General features: G+C 44.9%; 1 protein-coding gene across 1 annotated transcript in view; it reads left to right on the top strand.

Annotated features, from left to right (window-relative positions):
• Positions 1–20,898, top strand: part of LOC139380833 (CLIP-associating protein 1-A-like) — a 120,826-nt gene that overhangs the window by 79,124 nt on the left and 20,804 nt on the right. Inside the window, exons 14-28 of the mRNA XM_071123924.1 lie at positions 243–320; positions 834–1,001; positions 1,649–1,695; positions 2,007–2,180; positions 5,522–5,629; positions 6,551–6,607; positions 7,409–7,573; positions 11,588–11,692; positions 12,475–12,537; positions 13,139–13,242; positions 13,696–13,722; positions 14,085–14,196; positions 14,349–14,481; positions 15,139–15,202; positions 15,544–15,707. Coding sequence (XP_070980025.1) covers positions 243–320; positions 834–1,001; positions 1,649–1,695; positions 2,007–2,180; positions 5,522–5,629; positions 6,551–6,607; positions 7,409–7,573; positions 11,588–11,692; positions 12,475–12,537; positions 13,139–13,242; positions 13,696–13,722; positions 14,085–14,196; positions 14,349–14,481; positions 15,139–15,202; positions 15,544–15,707 — 1,569 coding nt within the window. The remainder of the gene's footprint in view (positions 1–242; positions 321–833; positions 1,002–1,648; positions 1,696–2,006; positions 2,181–5,521; positions 5,630–6,550; positions 6,608–7,408; positions 7,574–11,587; positions 11,693–12,474; positions 12,538–13,138; positions 13,243–13,695; positions 13,723–14,084; positions 14,197–14,348; positions 14,482–15,138; positions 15,203–15,543; positions 15,708–20,898) is intronic.

Here is a 20,898-nt window from a genome sequence, read left to right as displayed (position 1 = left end):
CTTGCAGAGAGTTTAAAAAGCATGTAGAAAGCGTGCTGTGCTGTATGGTCACTTTCCACCCGTAGAGGAGAGTGGAGGATAGCAGAAGAGCGGTGGGATAGTAGAGTGAGAGAGAGAAGAAAGGAGTATTAACAGAAGTCTCGGGGGGAGAGGGGGGGGGGGAAGACTGCGTGACCTCTCTGTTGGTGTAGTTTTGGTTTCCTGGCTGCTGTCTCTGTCATGTTTGCCTACTTTCCCACCAGGCACGTGGCTATTCTGACGGAGACCATCAAGAAAGGGATCCATGATGCCGACTCAGAGGCCAGGTCCGTGGCCAGAAAGTAAGTTCTGTTTTTATGGTTGTTTATTTGGTAAATTTGTCTGAATTTGTCCTCAGTAAAACAATGAATTGGTCTTTGCAGTTTGTAAAAAGTAATATATTGCTTTATGATTTCATGACTGACAGTATGGATGACAATATGGAATAAAATGACATCTCTCGGTGTCTCTTATTTTACTACGAATATAAATTCCTCCGGGCATTGTCTCATACAGTATGTAACTTTCCCTCTGGTGACCTATCAGAGGTATGTGGGTCGCAGGTAGCTTAGTGTTTAGAGCATTGGACCAGTAACTGATTGCTGGTTCGAATCCCAGAGCCAACAAGGCTCTGTCAATGTGCCCTTGAGCAAGGCACTTAACCCTAATTGCTCCTGTAAGTCGCTCTTGATAAGTTTGTCTGCTAAATGACTAAAATGTAAACGTTTTAGAAAATGTGTGCTGACAGTTCTGTTCATGTACTGATATGAGGGGCTGTGACCTTCTCCACCCCCTCCTTCCTCCCTCACCCATAGGTGTTATTGGGGTTTCCATGGCCACTACAGCCGGGAAGCGGAGCATCTTTTCCAGGCCCTGGAGTCGACCTATCAGAAGGCTCTCCAGTCTCACCTGAAAAGTTCTGACAGCGTTGTGTCCCTCCACCAATCAGACCGCTCATCCTCCTCCTCTCAGGAGAGCCTCAAGTAAGATACCTCTCCCTCTATCCCTCCCTCCTTCCCTCATCCCTGTTTACTTTCATCCCTTCATCCATCCACCCCTCCTTCCCTCATCCCTGTTTACTTTAATCCCTTCATCCATCCACCCCTCCTTCCCTCATCCCTGTTTACTTTCATCCCTTCATCCATCCACCCCTCCTTCCCTCCCCAAGTCAGACTGCTCATCTTCCTCCTTTCAGAAGAGCCTCAAGACACCACTCCATCCCTTACCTTCCCCTTCCCCCCCATCCCTTCCTCTCTATTTATCCCTTCATATGATTGATGATGATGTGGAAAAATGTATCATTGATTTGAACACAACACTAATGGATCTGTCTGCCTCATGGACACACTGAGGTAGATTGTATCGGTTGATCCAGTTTAACGACTGGAGAGAGTGAGCTAATCTTCCTCTTCATTGTCAGAGGGGTCTGAGCCCTGAACTGGTGTCCAGACCTTTATCTTTTATAATGTCACTGGCAGTTTGAATCATGTTTTCCCGTACATCGTCCCAGGGGTCTGAGCCCTGGCCTATGACATCGTTTTGTCTTGTTTTTGGTAGTGTGAAGTATAGGGATACTGAGCTGTTAATAACTCCAATAACTCCATAATGGTGTGTCCTTCTCTCTACTCAGCCGGCCCCTGTCTGTCAAGAGTGTCATAGGAGGCGACATGACAAGGGGTAAGAGTACTAGCTGCTACAGTATTCATTTCTCAACACATGTTGTTTATTTCATGCCACCTCTTTCTATTTGTGGGTTATGTCAGGTGTCTCTTGCAAATCCGATCATAATTTTTTCCTCTGTGAGACTAAATACAGACTAATGAAATGTATAATGTGTTGGTATGATATGTTGATATTTCAACCTCTCCCGTTCTCCCCCTCTCCCTGTCTCCCCCTCTCCCTGTCTCTCCCTGTCTCTCCCTCTCTCCCTGTCTCCCCCTCTTCCTGTCTCTCCCTGTCTCCCCCTCTCCCTGTCTCCCCGATGGCAGGGAAGATGGTGAGTTCCAGGGTGAACTCTAACCCCGGCGGTTCTCTTCAGCGTTCCCGTAGTGACATCGACGTGAACGCTGCGGCCAGCGCGAAATCCTGTCTGGTCACCGTGCCCTCCGCTTCTCCCTTCAGCTCAGCCGCTACTCTGCCCCCAGGCTCCTACGCCTCTCTAGGTAAATCAGACACACACTAGGAATGATATCATGATATTTCTTTGGATATCCAGATAGTCGAAATACATGTTTACATTTTTTTTAAATGGAGTGCTCTTCTGGTTTCAGCGGGTGGGGGAGGGGCGGGAGAAGAGCAGAGGCCGGTGTGGGTGACAGTCAGTGTGTGGCACGGATGGAGAGAGAGAGAGACACAAAGTAGTCAAACCGACTCGCGCTAGTCAGTTCTGGAAGAGTCATTTCTCAAAGTTACCACCATGTCTTAATTACATTATTCTGTATAAATTAAAATCTGAAAAACACTGGTGTGTAGATATTAATTCATGTGAGGGTTGTAAGTAAGACATCATTAAGCTGTATAGAAACATGAAACAGACAACAAGGCCAAAATGTGCAGATAGACAGGCTCCAAAGTTTTGTATGTAAACTAATTAAACTAAAGATGTCAAATGGCTGCCTATAATCACTCTGATTTGACGACTGACCATTATATAAATATTCAAGTCCTTGATAAATAATGATGAAAAACTCTCCACGTACCTCCCAAATTTGGGCAATTTGATACTGAGGAGTCCTGCAATCCAGTTGCTGTCCCTCTGTTCTTTCCCTAACGCGTCCCTGTGGAGTGTACTGCTTACTGTCCATTACTAATGAGACGTCTTTCTCCCACCCACCTCTTGCTCTCTCTCTCTCTCTCTCCCCCTCTTTTTTTTCTCTCTTTCTCTCTCTCTCTCTCTCTTGCTCTATTTCTCTCTCTTGCTCTATTTCTCTCTCTTTCTCTCCCTCTCTCTCTCTCCCTCTCTCTCTCTTTCTCTCTCTCTCTCTCTCCCTCTCTCTCTCTCCCTCTCTCTCTCTTTCTCTCTCTCTCTCTCTCCCTCTCTCTCTTGCTCTATTTCTCTCTCTTTCTCTCCCTCTCTCTCTCCCTCTCTCTCTTGCTCTATTTCTCTCTCTTTCTCTCCCTCTCTCTCTCTCCCTCTCTCTCTCTTTCTCTCTCTCTCTCTCCCTCTCTCTCTTGCTCTATTTCTCTCTCTTTCTCTCCCTCTCTCTCTCTCCCTCTCTCTCTCTTTCTCTCTCTCCCTCTCTCTCCCTCTCTGTCTCTCTCTCTCTCTCTCTCTCTCTCTCTCTCTCTCTATCTCTCTCTCGCTCTCTCTCCCTCTCTCTTTCTCTCTCTCTCCCTCTCTCTCTCTTTCTCTCTCTTTCTCTCCCTCTCTCTCTCTCCCTCTCTCTCTCTTTCTCTCTCTCTCTCTCCCTCTCTCTCTTGCTCTATTTCTCTCTCTTTCTCTCCCTCTCTCTCTCTCCCTCTCTCTCTCTTTCTCTCTCTCCCTCTCTCTCCCTCTCTGTCTCTCTCTCTCTCTCTCTCTCTCTCTCTCTCTCTCTATCTCTCTCTCGCTCTCTCTCCCTCTCTCTTTCTCTCTCTCTCCCTCTCTCTCTCTTTCTCTCTCTTTCTCTCCCTCTCTCTCTCTCCCTCTCTCTCTCTTTCTCTCTCTCTCTCTCCCTCTCTCTCTTGCTCTATTTCTCTCTCTTTCTCTCCCTCTCTCTCTCTCCCTCTCTCTCTCTTTCTCTCTCTCCCTCTCTCTCCCTCTCTGTCTCTCTCTCTCTCTCTCTCTCTCTCTCTATCTCTCTCTCGCTCTCTCTCCCTCTCTCTTTCTCTCTCTCTCCCTCTCTCTCTCTTTCTCTCTCTCCCTCTCTCTCTCTCTCTCTCTCTCTTTCTCTCCCTCTCTCTCTCTCCCTCTCTCTCTCTTTCTCTCTCTCCCTCTCTCTCCCTCTCTGTCTCTCTCTCTCTCTCTCTCTCTCTCTCTCTCTCTCTCTATCTCTCTCTCGCTCTCTCTCCCTCTCTCTTTCTCTCTCTCTCCCTCTCTCTCTCTTTCTCTCTCTCCCTCTCTCTCTCTCTCTCTCTCTCTCTCTCTCTCTCTATCTCTCTATCGCTCTCTCTCTCTTTCTCTCTCTCTCTCCCTCTCTCTCTCTCTCTCTCTCTCTCTCTCTCTCTCTCTCTCTCTCTCTCTCTCTCTCTCTCTCTCTCCTGGCTAACTGGTACTAATGTTTAATTCTATAACTCTCTTCACCCGCCGCCCCCCGCTTTGATTTATGCCCAAAAGATGGCACACCTGGTAAAATTAATACGGGTAAGATCTGTGTGTGTTTGTGTGTTCTGCGTCTGTCGGGGACAGTCAAAGGTTCGGCTGAGCCCCCCCCCCCCCCCTTTACATTTAGTTTATTAGGGATTAGCGAAGGGCAAGCACTCTGTTTTATGTATGTAAAGGTGAATGTTGCATGCAGTGAAACTCACCCACCCTTTGGTCTCTGTCTGTGTGTAAGTGGTCTGTGTTAAGGGGTCAGAGGTCGCTGAGGTTTAGTGTTGCCTGCCTTTCAAGGTGATCCTCTACCTCTTGGTACTCTTCTAATTATCTAGATATCACTTATAGACTTTGTTGTTCGTTTAAAGAAAGGCCTTTCCCAATCCTGTAATGTAATGCACTCTCTGACTGAGTAGGACCTCGCTTATCAAACATCTTCCAATGAATATAAGGTCACTGCTTCTACCCACATTCTATTAAACAGTGTGTGAAGGCTGGTAATAAGACTCGTTGTTGGCCGAGGCAGGGTTTCCCCCTGGGTGCATGTTTTGGTTTTTGTCCCAGCACTACACAGCTGATTCAAATAACCAACTCATCATCAAGCTTTGACTATTTGAATCAGCTGTGTAGTGCTAGGACAAAAATCAAGACGTGCGCCAGGACCGACTTGGGGAAACCCTGGGCTAAGGTGCTACTTAATCTAGGGCCAGGTCCCAGCTGTTGTGGAAAGAGATATTCTCAATGTGTGGTGGTTGTGAGTGCATGTGTGTCTGTGTATCTAAAATTGGAGCGGTTTGCTGGAAAAATGTAAGAATACCTTTTTGATAATACAGTCCAAAATTAGCAGACATCTGAACGCCCCAATCTCTTTCTCAGCATCAGTCAATGTGCTGTCCCAGCTCTTAGGAACATTACTTGGCTGGATTGCAAATATGACAATGCCAATTTATTTGCGATTTTGCAAATAAACTGAAGAGTAGTTTAACATACTGTAAAGAAAGTTGTGTTGTCTTGATGTTGCTTTAGACAAACGTTTCCCAGATCCAATGCATTTCTTTGTGGGAATGTGTAGAAATATTCAGTATGTTTGTCTGTGTTTCAGAACCCCCCCCCCCCCCCATCCAGATCTTTTGTCCCCGTCTGTTTAAAGCAGTTTCTTTGTTTTGTGTCATGGTGAACTGTGGTGCACAACTGCTTGGATACAGTATAATTTGTAGTGTAGTGGCTTCAACTCTCTTACTAACTCCCTGTGTGTTTTGTTTTCTACAGGTCGTGTGCGTACGAGGAGGACAAGCGCTGGCAGTGCCGTAGGAGCCAGCGCTACTGTGACTGACAGCAGGGGGCGCAGCCGAGCCAAAATGGTATCCCAGTCCCAGCGTGAGTACACACACACACACACACACACACACACACACACACTGTCAGCAAAAGAACCCAAGACCGATTTCATTCCCTCACAGCACACTGTCTGAACTCAGGGAAGCCGTCCACAATGTCATCTCCAGTCTCTCTCCTTCTCATGTAAACCCCCAGTATGACCTTTATCCTGTCTGCTGTGAGCTCATACTACATTTATATACAGTACCAGTCAAAAGTTTGTACACACCTACTCATTCAAGGGTTTTTCTTTATTTTCACTATTTTCTATATTATAGAATATTAGTGAATACATCAAAACAATGAAATAACACACATGGAATCATGTAGTAATCAAAAAAGTGTTGAACAAATTATATTTTAGATTCTTCAAAGTAGCCGTCTTTTGCCTTGATGTGACAGCTTTGCACACTCTTGGCATTCTCTTAACCGGCTTCACCTAGAATGCTTTTCCAACAGTCTTGAAGGAACTGCCTTGTTAAGGGGCAGAACGACAGATTTTTACTTTGTCAGCTCGGGGATTCGATCTAGCAACCTTTCGGTTACTGGTCCAACACTCTAACCACTAGGCTACCTGCCGCCCCAAAATACTAGGTTCTCTTCAGTTTATATACTAGGTTCTCTTCAGATTATATACTAGGTTCTCTTAATTTCTCTCTTTTACCTCATACATTTTACATCCTGAAGGAACTTTGAGCGCCTGTTATTAGTGCACCCTTTCACAAGATGTGTGTGTGGTTTTCTCTGTCCCTCTCTCTCTCTGAAGCCTCGATGAGGGGCTTCAATGATATGTGCATGTGTAACATGCCATCCACAGATAACATCTGGCCCAGTGCATGCTGGGCTAACACTACTCTCTGTCACATTTGACCGTTTTATTTTCACGTCCTGTTCTGCCGCTTGCTACCATAACAACCACAGGATCCAGATCTGCTAACCCCACTGGCGGTGGTAAGGCCCGGACTTCATCCAATCAGAGTAAAGAATCCAGTTCTTAGTCCCATCCCTTCCTCCTGTGCAGTTCTCTGCATGTCAATCAATTCATTATTTTATGGTCCATTCAACTCAAGTGCATGTTTATTATTTTAGTCTCACAAGTGTTTTGATTGGTACATTTTGTTGTCAATTGTTGATTGTTGTCTGTGTTCTCTGAACTGTTTTCATTGTTGATGCCGTTGTTGTTGTTGTAATCACTGGTTGGTTTTCCCACAGCCAGTTAGACCCTGGATTCAACCCATCTTGTTTGTCCTGCAACTGTTTATATGTCCCTCCCTATCTATCTCATCAAAGCTGAAATCCAATATCTATGTTAAGATAGAAAGAGAATGTTATTGGTCCCGTTACCTCAAGTGTTGGTTTGACATTCTGTGGATTATTCCCCTCCAAATCACCAAGGCACTGTAAACACACAGAGATATGTGCTCAGTTGGTGTGGCTCTAGTAAAGCCAAAGTTGTGGGTTCAATTCCCACTGGAATCACATGCACATTATGCACTCACTGTACTGTAAGTGGCTTTAGATAAGTGTCTGCTAAGAGTTGTATATGATTATTTTATTACTACAATAAGTGACATATGCCATTAGAAACATTTAAGTAATGAAATATTCCCCCAGAAAGAATGCGATAGAAAATGAGGGAATTCAGCTTTGAGCCGTGACAGAACCTTCCCAGCATGCCATGAAGAGGTGCGTCGCTCTGCTCGCTGTGACCCATCGTGTCTGAAAGGGTGTATCGTTTCACTCTCTGCCTGTGACTCCTCTGCGTTGTCCTTCCTGCAGCTGGCAGTCGCTCCAGTTCCCCTGGCAAGCTGCTGGGCCACTCGTCTGGGTACGGGAGGATCAGCAGGCCCCCCTCAGCCTCCAGCACCCCTGCAGACAAGAGGAGCAAGGTCCCCCGCAGCCAGGGCTGCAGTAGAGATTCCTCTCCCAGCCGACTGGGACTAGGTAATGGCCCTTTTACATGTCGCCACAACTTCAGCATTTTGCATGTAAACACAAAATAAATCATGTATTCACTCTATACGAGGAAAAATACATTTGTAATTTGCTAGCAACGCACATAGTAACTAAGTAACTGCCAAAATGAACAGTGTATTACCTACACACTGGATACACATGTATGCTGATCAATAGGATACCACACACATGCTGTCGAGGGCCATGTATGTGTCAAAACATGCCGGTGATATGCCCAAAGTCGTCATTGTGCACTCCTATCAATCTAGTGATAACCTTATATACAGTACACCAAGTGTGTCCTTTGAAGCTCAGATACACTATCTTGGTTTTCCCGGTCATAAACACAAAACAAGGAAACACAATAAACACAAAAGATAAGCCTTGAATGCAAGGATACCCACATAGTAAGGTTATGACGCACCAATGGACCCTTTGAACTCAAAAGGGGGCAGCAGGTAGCCTTACGGTTAAGAGCGTTGGGCAGTAACCGAAAGGTCGCTGGTTCGAATCTCCGAGCCGACTAGGTGAAAAATCTGTCGACGTGCCCTTGAGCAAGGCACTCTGGATAAGAGCTTCTGCTAAATGACTAAAATGTAAATACTGAATGGCAAAATACTGAATAACAAAATACTGAATAGTAAAATACTGAATGGTAAAATACTGAATAACAAAATACTGAATGGTAAAATACTGAATAACAAAATACTGAATGGTAAAATACTGAATAACAAAATACTGAATGGTAAAACACTGAATAACAAAATACTGAATGGTAAAATACTGAATAACAAAATACTGAATGGTAAAATACTGAATAACAAAATACTGAATGGTAAAATACTGAATAACAAAATACTGAATGGTAAAATACTGAATAACAAAATACTGAATGGTAAAATACTGAATGGTAAAATACTGAATAACAAAATACTGAATGGTAAAATACTGAATAACAAAATACTGAATGGTAAAATACTGAATAACAAAATACTGAATGGTAAAATACTGAATAACAAAATACTGAATGGTAAAACACTGAATAACAAAATACTGAATGGTAAAATACTGAATAATAATATACTGAATGGTAAAATATTGAATAATAAAATACTGAATGTGAAAAGGCAAGGTCCCTTGGAAAGAGGGGTGAACGGTAAGAGCCTGTCTTTCATCTTCTACGGACTGTAGCTGTCTCTCAGGGTTAGCAGCTAAGAAATACTCACTGTTTTGGGAGGAGTCTCTCATTCAAGCATGTCACATCATTGGGGTGGCCCCTCCTCTTTCAGGAAACGTGGATGAGCCTCTGTAGGTCATGCTCTGTCATCAGCAGCCCAGCTTATGTCCTTCCTTCCAGTCAGACTGAGTCACTGTGTCACGATCGTCGTAAGAACACTTGGACCAAAGCGCAGTGTGAAATCGGTACAACAAAACAATAAACTAAACGTGACGTTCTGGAGTGCTCACAGGCAACAACACAAAAACAAGATCCCACAAAAACACAGTGGAGAAATGGCTGCCTAAATATGATCCCCAATCAGAGACAACGATAAACAGCTGCCTCTGATTGGGAACCATACCAGGTCAACATAGAAATACACAACCTAGATTACCCACCCTAGTCACACCCCGACCTAAACAAAATAGAGAATAAAAAGGCTCTCTATGGTCAGGGCGTGACAGTACCCCCGCCAAAGGTGCGGACTCCGGCTGCAAAATCTGACTCTATAGGGAAGGTTCCGGGTTGGCATCTAGCGTCGGTGGCGGCTCCGGTGCGTGGCGAAGTACCCACTCCGCTCGCGGATCCGGCCCTGGACCCGGGCTGAACACTGCCTGGACTGGCCACCGGCGCAGAGGAAGGCTCCTGCCTTGGAGCTGGACTGGACACCGGGTCTAGACTGGACATTGGTGCAGAGGAAGGCTCCTGCCTTGGAGCTGGACTGGAGACCGGGTCTAGACTGGACATCGGTGCAGAGGAAGGCTCCTGCCTTGGAACTGGACTGGGGAGACGCACTGGAGGCCTGATGCGTGGAGCCGGCACAGGTGGCCCCGGACTGGTGACACGCACGTCAGGGAGAGTGCGGGGAGCCGGCACAGGATGCACCGGACTGGTGACACGCACGTCAGGGAGAGTGCGGGGAGCCGGCACAGGATGCACCGGACTGGGGAGACGCACTTCAGGGCAAGTGCGAGGAGCAGGCACAGGACGTACCGGACTGGGGAGACGTACTGGAGACCTGGTGCGTGGAGCCGGCACAACTGGTACCGAACAGATAACAATGGTGAGTGCGGGGAGCTAACACAGGACGTACTGGGCTGTGGAGGCGCACTGGAGACCTGGTGCATAGAGCCGGCACAAATTGTACCGGAACTATGACACACTCCGCACGGCGAGTGCAAGGAGCTGGCACAGGACGTACTGGGCTGTGGAGGCGCACTGGAGACCTGGTGCGTGGAGCTGGCACAGATTTCACCAGACTGATCGCATGCTCCTCATACGGGGAGCTGACTCCCTCCCTCCAATTTCTCCTGCCGCCAAGGAAGGCTATCCTGTCCTGCCAGGATTTCCACCCAAGTCCAGGATCCCTTCCCATCCAAGATCTCCTCCCAAGTCCAGGATACCTTCTCCTCCTGGGCACGCAGCTTAGTCCTGGTGTGGTGGGATCTTCTGTCACGATCGTCGTAAGAACACTCGGACCAAAGCGCAGCAGGAAATCGGTTCGACATTGTTTATTATAAGTGAACCGCACAACAAAACAATAAAGAATAAACGAAACGTGACGTTCTGGAGTGCTCACTGGCAAAAAAATAAAAAATATCCCACAGAAACACAGTGGGAAAATGGCTGCCTTAATGTGATCCCCAATCAGAGACAACGATAAACAGCTGCCTCTGATTGGGAACCATACCAGGTCAACATAGAAATACACAACCTAGATTACCCACCCTAGTCACACTCCGACCTAACCAAATAGAGATAAAAAGCCTCTCTATGGTCAGGGTGTGACACACTGGCCCTGTCCTATTGCTTTGATTGATTGGTCTGTGTATTTCATCGACCAAACAGCTCCCCCCATCTTAGCTTCTTGTCTGTCTGTCTGTCTGTCTGTCTGTCTGTCTGTCTGTCTGTCTGTCTGTCTGTCTGTCTGTCTGTCTGACGCTCTGTCTGACGCTCTGTCTGTCGCTCTGTCTGTCTGTCTGTCTGTCTGTCTGTCTGTCTGTCTGTCTGTCTGACGCTCTGTCTGACGCTCTGTCTGTCTGTCTGTCTGTCTGTCTGTCTGTCTGTCTGTCTGTCTGTCTGACGCTCTGTCTGACGCTCTGTCTGTCTGTCTGTCTGTCTGTCTGTCTGTCTGTCTGTCGCTCTGTCTGTCTGTCTGTCGCTCTGTCTGTCTGTCTGTCTGTCTGTCTGTCTGTCTGTCTGTCTGTCTGTCTGTCTGTCACTGACTGTCATTCCTGAATTGGGAGCCTTTTTTACATCAGTAAATTGACAATTAGACGTTGCAATGTTTTTAAGTTTGTATTTTTGTCTTCTTCTGAGTCATTTTCAGTTCATATTTTTTGTTATAACTGACTATAATGGTTTGTCTTTCTTTGGTGTTTTTACCATATCTTTATTTTTATACCCTCTTTTAATTCTTAATTGTTTTCTTTGTTTTTATTTTGTGTATTAACTCTGTTTATCTGTTGTAAGCTACAGTCATACCAATCGTCTTTTCATTGACAACCTAATCCTGGTCACAAAATAACAAAAACATTTAAAAATGGACTTGCGCTAACTTAAGTTCTAAAATTGAACCTGATGTCCAGCAGACTCCAACCCACCACCACACCCCAGAGTCCTCCTCCCCCTCACCCCCTCTCTTATTCCAGTCCCCAACCCCAGCCCAACCCCAGGCATCACCTCACTAACCACAAACCTGTGTTCTACCGTCCTACTGACAGCCAGGCTGTGTGGTAAAGCTCTTGTTCCTGGTACTCCTCTCTCCTCCTACCACACGCTAGCAAGGAGCCGTATCCCCCGGCCCAGCATGAGTCAGGGCTGCAGCAGGGACACCTCTAGGGAAAGCAGCCGAGACACCAGCCCTGCTCGGGGCTTCAAGCCTCTTGGTGAGTACCACGACCAACCGGACACCAGGAGGCCTCCCGTAAGCAGCAAGGCCCACTAGTACCCACTCCTCAGCCCCCGCCTCTAGACCCCTACTCTCTGTCCCAGCCTCCCTGTACACCCAAGGATGTCTAGATAGAAGATCCCCCTCTAGAACTTCTCTTGCCTGCTCTGTTCTACTCTGCCTGCACTAACCCTCTCAAAGTTTCTGGAATATAATCACTGCGCTGTCTTGTTTGTGTCTGTCTTGTTGGGAATTCTCCAAGTCTTATGCTATATAAGTATTTGTGTGCCTTTGTATGTGTAATATAATGACCAGCAACATGGAAAGATCACGAAAATCTCTGGATGTTCTAGGATTCTGTTTTGGTCCAATGAATAATGATTTGGCACATCTCATAATAAATGTAAATCAAGAGGCAGAAAAACAAGGTAGTGACTACAGTAAACAGTGTACTGTATGTGTCATCGTATTCAATGTCCATAGCTGACCTGCTTCTCAGCTCTCTCCTGTGCTCCTGCCACATCTCAGGAAATGACACAACTTTGTCACTGCTTTGTCATGGGGGACAACAACAAAAAAGGACAAAGAGGGACAAAGTGGGATGCATGAGGGATACCCGCCCCTCCTATCCTATGACTGTTGTAGATGTGGTTGGTTGCTCATAATCATAGTGGATTAATGCAGCCAGGCGTTGAGCCTGAGTCAACTACAGAGGACGGTACCTGTTGCGTTTGTGTCACTAACGCCCCGGGTGTCATCCACCCCTCCTGTCCCTTGCAGCCTCCCGACGTACTTCCCGCTCTACCAGTGCCCTATCCACGGCTGACCCCCACGGCCAGTCAGGTGACCTGCATGCCCCACCCTCTCATTTCCACATTTAGCGATTATGCCAGCATGAGTCCATACATGTTGCTGTGAGGGCTGTGCCCACCCTGCCACAGGAGGCAATATTTTGTTCAAACTTTTGAGGAGGAGATCTGTAAGCGTGCTGCTTTGTCATATTATGTGTCGTTATCATCTGCTTCAATATGATGTTTTGTTATTTTCTTTTTAAAAAGCTTGTGTTACTGTGTAATCAAAAGGCCTGTCCCCATCTGTATGATTTTCTCCTTGTTAGTAACTTTTTGGACATTGTATGATGTATTTGTACTTCAGTGTATTGAGTATCTCATATAAGAGTTGTTTATTTCCCCGTTTGCAAGTGTCAGTTTATTTTCTCTTCATTTCAAATTAGCACTAATCATTCTCTGGTGATTTCTGTTGGTGTCATCTTTTGCACTATTCATTTTTTACATATCACTCAAGCTTTCTGGTGTTCTAGTTTTCAATCTTTTTGGTGTATGGTCTATAAACCCCATCATATTGCCTTTTGTCTCCCTAGAGCAAGATCCCATTGACTTTCTCTTGTGTTACTCCACTCACCCCCCTCTCCTCTCCCCCCCAGATCGGTTTGGTTTGATTCACCAGGACCGTATCTCTGCCTCAGTAAATGCCATGAGAGTCCTCAACACTGGCACTGAGGTGGAGGCTGCTGTGGCTGATGCACTGGTAAGTCACCATTCAACTTTTACCAGCTGCCAGTTCTGAAGACAGTTTGTCTTCAGGTAGAGTTACACTTAGTCAGTCTCTCATTAAGGCATGCTAGGTAATCGCTGAGGACTTGATGTGGAAACCATATGCATTTTAAGTCTGTGTTTAGATATTTACTGTGGACCCTCCTAAAAACGAATTAATCCCAGTTTTTTTTCCTTCTTTGTCAGAAAGGAAAACTGCATTGAGTAGTAAAATGTAATGAGATGAAATGAAGCCTGTGTTTGTGTTTGGCAATCAGAATGTCAGTATATATTTCAATAAGAAAGACTTTGACTGCAAGAAAGTCAACATTGGTACCATATAGATAAAAACATGTCTTGTCTTATTCCCAAGCAGGACTGCAGTCATGATATTTTCCCTCTAAAATATCCCTCTTTCTCTTTCCTGCTTGGTTGCCTGTAACTTCAGCTGTTAGGAGACTCCAGAAATAATAAGGTAGTTGTCCAATTCGTGTACCGTTTGTTTATTCATTCTATTCACTAATCAACAAAAATGCAAAGTACCGTCACTAAATGTTGCTATTTGGCCAAAAGCAATTGCTGGCAGATTTTAGTTTATTATTCAATAAAATATTATATTATATAAAATATTGTTCATATCAATCATGAGTTGGAACAAATTGCATGGCTACCTCATTCATTGTGAATGGCATTGTATCGTAGCCCATTAAATCCTACTTCCTGGTTGAGTTTGAGTGACAAAGTGACCAGAGGTCTAGCTTGCCTGTCCCACTTCTCTCCTGGTCCTATGAACAATGACCTCACCATTACCCATCCCTTCCCATTCTCTCCGAACAGAGGAAGCCTATGAGGCGGCGGTATGAGTCTCCGGGTATCTATTCTGACGACGATGCTAACAGCGACGCATCCAGTGCATGCTCAGAGCGCTCATACGGGTCCAGGAACGGAGGTATGTGGTCCCGTGTTGTTACTGAATTGGTAAGAACATGGAACTAGCAACATAAGGGTAGTGGGTTCGAATCCTACTAGATTCACATAGACTAAAATGTATGCACTTGGATAAAAGCATCTTCTGAATGGTATATATATATTATTATCTAGGTATCCCTCACTACCTGCGTCAAACGGAGGATGTGGCGGAGGTCCTAAACCACTGTGCCAGCTCTAACTGGTCAGAGAGGAAGGAGGGGCTGCTGGGTCTGCAGAACCTACTCAAGAACCAAAGAACACTCAGGTGGGTGCGGGGCCAGGGGGGTGGTTCTTTTGGAAGTCATGTCATTGTATGTGTCCTCCTGCTGTAACTATGCTGATCTGCTCCTACCTCTGTCATGTAGGGTTCACTAAGTATTTTCTATGCATTGTTGTCTTTTTGGATGGCATTGGAGATAGTAGAATTGTTGTTAAGAATGTTCTGCCAGCTGTGGATAGGGTTTGAAGTAGTCTTGATTCTTTTTCATATATAAATGATAATTTCCTTTTTGAAATTGTTCAACTTTTAAAGAGGATATCCTGTCAAGGCGAGTCCAGCAGGGTGTTTCATTTCATAGCTTTCCTTAATTGAGGGAGAAACGACTGGTCACGAGGACCCTGCAGCTATAATGCCGCTCGTCAGGTGGTAAAGTGGAAGATGAGTTTCAGAGGAGTCAGTTTGTGAGACAAGGCCATTTGTCTGCCTGCTCTCCCTGTGAGGGCAGCAGCATTGTCTCCTGAAGAAGCTGCTTTAAATCAAGCCTCTCTGACATCTATTAGTGATGTCTGCCTGCTCTCCCTGTGAAGCCAGCAGCATTGTCTCCAGAAGGAGCTGCTTTAAATCAAGCCTCTCTGACATCTATTAGTGATGTCTGCCTGTGTTTACTAATGTCTGCCGGTGGATGCTGTTTGTGTGTTGCAGCCGAGTGGAGCTGAAGAGACTATGTGAGATCTTCAGCAGGATGTTTGCAGATCCACACAGCAAGGTAGGTGACAGGATGTTCACCTGTGTTGTTTGAAAGTTTCATATCAATACATTGACTCACTCACTCATAACTTTTACTTTTGACATTAAAAAACCCATTGCTTTGCAGTGATTTGTCTGAAAACTAATTGAGTGTTTTGTTGCATGGCCTGCTTTGGTGTGGATTTTAACAACAGAGAGTAAGTGTGTGTTTTTATTCTTTCAATTTTCTACTGTACAGACACCTATTGCCTGTTTTGTTACTTTTATAAAGGTGTGTGTGTGTGTGTGTGTGTGTGTGTGTGTGTGTGTGTGTGTGTGTGTGTGTGTGTGTGTGTGTGTGTGTGTGTGTCCCTCCCTCAGGTGTTTAGTATGTTTCTGGAGACTCTGTTGGACTTTATCTTGGTGCATAGAGAAGACCTGCAGGACTGGCTGTTTGTCCTGCTCACCCAGCTACTGAAGAAGATGGGAGCTGACCTGCTGGGGTCTGTCCAGGCCAAGGTCCAGAAGGCTCTGGACATCACCAGGTATGGACCTCTACATCCCCTCTCCGATAACATCTCTAAACATTTTCACGCTATGCCGACCCAAACCAAACTGTGCTTGCTTGGATATTGTCTTTTTACACAGCTTTTAAACATTGTTCGAGCACTTGAGGGTTTCTCATGAAACCAGTTTTAAAATGTCTATAGCAAAATGAGTTACAAAACCATGGTCAACTATCATTCTGAGGACTAAGATGTCTAGTTTTTGGGAAAGTGTCTCATTTTAAATACATTTTACATTTTCGCCTGAATTTTGTACATTTTCACACCAAATTCAGATTCTCAGGTCATTTTATGAAACACAAAATACTGTGTTTTGCTGTAGTTTGTCCAAAAATCATAAAATGTTTGTTTAAAACTTCTTGACCATACTTGAGACGCAGACGTCTCAAGTATGCCCCTGGAAATGCAAATGCGCTACGCTAAATGCTAAATGTACTCGTTACAACTCAATCTTTGATCAAAATTCACAAGCAGGGTATTGAATTAAAGCTACACTCGTTGTGAACCTAGCCAGCAAGTCAGATTTTTAAAATGCTTTTCGGCGAAAGCATGAGAAGCTATTATCTGATAGCATGCACCCCCCAAAATGCCAGCACGACACGTAAACAACAGATTTTGCGGTAGCCGGCGCTACCCAAAACGTAGAAATAAAATATAAAACATTCATTACCTTTGACGAGCTTCTTTCTTGGCACTCCTATATGCCCCATAAACATCACTATTGGGTCTTTTTTTCGTTTAAATCGGTCCATATATACCCAAAATAGCTTTGTATGGAAGCTGTGTCATTCAGAAAAAAACATCGTTTTTAAACGCTGCGTAATTTTTTAAAATTAAAAAAGTCGGCGATAAACTTTCACAAAACACTTCGAAATCCTTTTGTAATCCAACTTTAGGTATTAGTAAACGTTTATAATCTATCAAAATGATTACAGGGCGATGTATTTTCAATAGGTCTTCACTTGCAAAACAATGGCTGATAATGTCTTCATCAACTACATCCGGGTGAAGACTGGGAAAATGGATGCCAGATAGATGGATTTTCCAACAATTAATTCAATTGAAAATGACGACAATGGCGACATCGTGTGGAATTTGTATGAATTGCAGGCAGGTCGATATTAAATTCTGTTCTCTTTTAACAACTCGTGGAAGTGACTTATGGAAATTATTTTTAGCTTTCAGAGAGCAGTTTTTCTTGCGTTTTTCAATGAAACACACGATCTGTTATAGTCACAGCCGTGATTTAACCAGTTTTATAAACTTCAGAGTGTTTTCTATCCACACATACTAATCATATGCATATACTATATTCCTGGCATGAGTAGCAGGACGCTGAAAAGTTGCGCGATTTTTAACAGAATTTTCGAAAAAGGAGGGGGTAGAAGTAAGAGGTTTAAAATGTTCAACTATAATACAGTTGAAGTCGGAAGTTTACATACACAGGTTGGAGTCATTAAAACTCGTTTTTCAACCACTCCACCAATTTCTTGTTAACAAACTATAGTTCTGGCATGTCGGTTAGGACATCTACTTTGCATGACACAAGTAATTTTTCCAACAATTGTTTACAGAGGTTATTTCACTTATAATTCACTGTATCACAATTCCAGTGTGTCAGAAGTTCACATACACTAAGTTGACTGTGCCTTTATCACAGCTTGGAAAATTCCAGAAAATTATGTCATGGCTTTAGAAGCTTCTGATAGGCTAATTGACATCATTTGAGTCAATTGGAGGTGTACCTGTGGATGTATTTCAAGGCCTACCTTCATACTCAGTGCCTCTTTGCTTGACATCATGGGAAAATCAAAAGAAATCAGCCAAGACCTCATAAAAAAAATTGTAGACCTCCACAAGTCTGGTTCATCCTTGGGAGCAATTTCCAAATGCCTGAAGGTACCATTTCATCTGTTCAAACAATAGTACGCAAGTATAAACACCATGGGACCACGCAGCCATCATACCGCTCAGGAAGGAGACGCATTCTTTCTCCTAGAGATGAACGTACTTTGGTGAGAAAAGTGCAAATCAATCCCAGAACAACAGCAAAGGACCTTGTGAAGATGCTGGAGGAAACGGTACAAAAGTATCTATATCCATAGTAAACGAGTCCTATATTGACAAAACCTGAAAGGCCGCTCAGCAAGGAAGAAGCCACTGCTCCAAAACCACCATAAAAAAGCCAGACTACGGTTTGCAACTGCACATGGGGACAAAGATCGTACTTTTTGGAGAAATGCCCTCTGATCTGACGAAACAAAAATAGAACTGTTTGGCCATAATGACCATCGTTATGTTTGCAGGAAAAAGAGGGAGGCTTGCATGCTGAAGAACACCATCCAAACCGTGAAGCACGGGGGTGGCAGCATCATGTTGTGGGGGTGCTTTGCTGCAGGAGCGACTGGTGCATTTCACAAAATAGATGGCATCATGAGGAGGGAAAATTATGTGGATATATTGAAACAACATCTCAAGACTAGAGGTCGACCGATTATGATTTTTCAATGCTGATACCGATTATTGGAGGACCAAAAAAAAGCCAATACCAATTAATCAGCTGATTTTTATACATATATATTTGTAATGAAGACAATTACAACAATAATCATTAACAGTTAAAAAAAAAATGTTTTATTGTTTTGGAATTTGACCCCCTTTTCTCCCCAATTTCGTGGTATCCAATTGTTTTATAAGCTACTATCTTGTCTCATCGCTACAACTCCCGTACGGGCTCGGGAGAGACTAATGTTGAAAGTCATGCATCCTCCGATACACAACCCAACCAAGCCGCACTGCTTCTTAACACAGCGCGTATCCAACCCGGAAGCCAGCCGCACCAATGTGTCGGAGGAAACACCGTGCACCTGGCAACCTTGGTTAGCGCGCACTGTGCCCGGCCCGCCACAGGAGTCGCTGGTGCGCGATGAGACAAGGACATCCCTACCGGCCAAGCCCTCCCTAACCCGGACGACGCTAGGCCAATTGTGCGTCGCTCCACGGACCTCCCGGTCGCGGCCGGTTACAACAGAGCCTGAGAGTCTCTGATGGCACAGCTGGCGCTGCAGTACAGCGCCCTTAACCACTGCGCCACCCGGGAGGCCCTACACTTTTATTTTAACTTCATATAATACATCAATAAAATCAATTTAGTCTCAAATAAATAATGAAATATGTTCAATTTGGTTTAAATAATGCAAAAACACAGTGTTGGAGAAGAAAGTAAAAGTGCAATATGTGCCATGTAAAAAAGCTAACGTTTAAGTTCCTTGCTCAGAACATGAGAACATGCTGGTGATTCCTTTTAAAGTGAGTCTTCAATATTCCCAGGTAAGAAGTTTTAGGTTGTAGTTTTTATAGGAATTATAGGACTATTTCTCTCTATACCATTTGTATTTTATTAACCTTTGAATATTTGATGTTCTTATTGGCACTTTAGTATTGCCAGCCTAATCTCGGGAGTTGATAGGCTTGAAGTCATAAACAGCTCATTGCTTGAGGCACAGTGAAGAGCTGCTGGCAAACGCAGGAAAGTGCTGTTTGAATGAATGCTTACGAACCTGCTGCTGCCTACCACCGCTCACACAGACTGCTCTATTAAATATCAAATCATAGGCTTAATACACTGCTCAAAAAAATAAAGGGAACACTTAAACAACACAATGTAACTCCAAGTCAATCACACTTCTGTGAAATCAAACTGTCCACTTAGGAAGCAACACTGATTGACAATAAATTTCACATGCTGTTGTGCAAATGGAATAGACAACAGATGGAAATTATAGGCAATTAGCAAGACACCCCCAATAAAGGAGTGGTTCTGCAGGTGGTGACCACAGACCACTTCTCAGTTCCTATGCTTCCTGGCTGATGTTTTGGTCACTTTTGAATGCTGGCAGTGCTTTCACTCTAGTGGTAGCATGAGACGGAGTCTACAACCCGCACAAGTGGCTCAGGTAGTGCAGCTCATCCAGGATGGCACATCAATGCGAGCTGTGGCAAGAAGGTTTGCTGTGTCTGTCAGCGTAGTGTCCAGAGCATGGAGGCGCTACCAGGAGACAGGCCAGTACATCAGGAGACGTGGAGGAGGCCATAGGAGGGCAACAACCCAGCAGCAGGACCGCTACCTCCGTCTTTGTGCTAGGAGGAGCAGGAGGAGCACTGCCAGAGCCCTGCAAAATGACCTCCAGCAGGCCACAAATGTGCATGTGTCTGCTCAAACGGTCAGAAACAGACTCCATGAGGGTGGTATGAGGGCCCGACGTCCACAGGTGGGGGTTGTGCTTACAGCCCGACACCGTGCAGGACGTTTGGCATTTGGCAGAAAACACCAAGATTGGCAAATTCGCCACTGGCGCCCTGTGCTCTTCACAGATGAAAGCAGGTTCACACTGAGCACATGTGACAGTCTGGAGACGCTGTGGAGAACGTTCTGCTGCCTGCAACATCCTCCAGCATGACCGGTTTGGCGGTGGGTCAGTCATGGTGTGGGGTGGCATTTCTTTGGAGTGCCGCACAGCCCTCCATGTGCTCGCCAGAGGTAGCTTGACTGCCATTAGGTACCGAGATGAGATCCTCAGACCACTTGTGAGACCATATGCTGGTGTGGTTGGCCCTGGGTTCCTCTTAATGCAAGACAATGCTAGACCTCATGTGGCTGGAGTGTGTCAGCAGTTCCTGGAAGAGGAAGGCATTGATGCTATGGACTGGCCCGCCCGTTCCCCAGACCTGAATCCAATTGAGCACATCTGGGACATCATGTCTCGTTCCATCCACCAACGCCATGTTGCACCACAGACTGTCCAGGAGCTGGCGGATACTTTAGTCCAGGTCTGGGAGGAGATCCCTCAGGAGACCATCCGCCACCTCATCAGGAGCATGCCCAGGCGTTGTAGGGAGGTCATACAGGCACATGGAGGCCACACACACTACTGAGCCTCATTTTGACTTGTTTTAAGGACATTACATCAAAGTTGGATCAGCCTGTAGTGTGGTTTTCCACTTTAATTTTGAGTGTGACTCCAAATCCAGACCTCCATGGGTTGATAAATTTGATTTCCATTGATAATTTTTGTGTGATTTTGTTGTCAGCACATTCAACTATGTAAAGAAAAAAGTATTTAATAAGAATATTTAATTCATTCAGATCTAGGATGTGTTATTTTAGTGT

The sequence above is a fragment of the Oncorhynchus clarkii genome, chromosome 22 (genome assembly GCF_045791955.1).
Source record: "Oncorhynchus clarkii lewisi isolate Uvic-CL-2024 chromosome 22, UVic_Ocla_1.0, whole genome shotgun sequence".
NCBI classification, from domain to species: Eukaryota; Metazoa; Chordata; class Actinopteri; order Salmoniformes; family Salmonidae; genus Oncorhynchus; species Oncorhynchus clarkii.
Note: the sequence above shows the minus strand (reverse complement) of the source record. Positions and strands in the feature narration are given on the sequence as shown.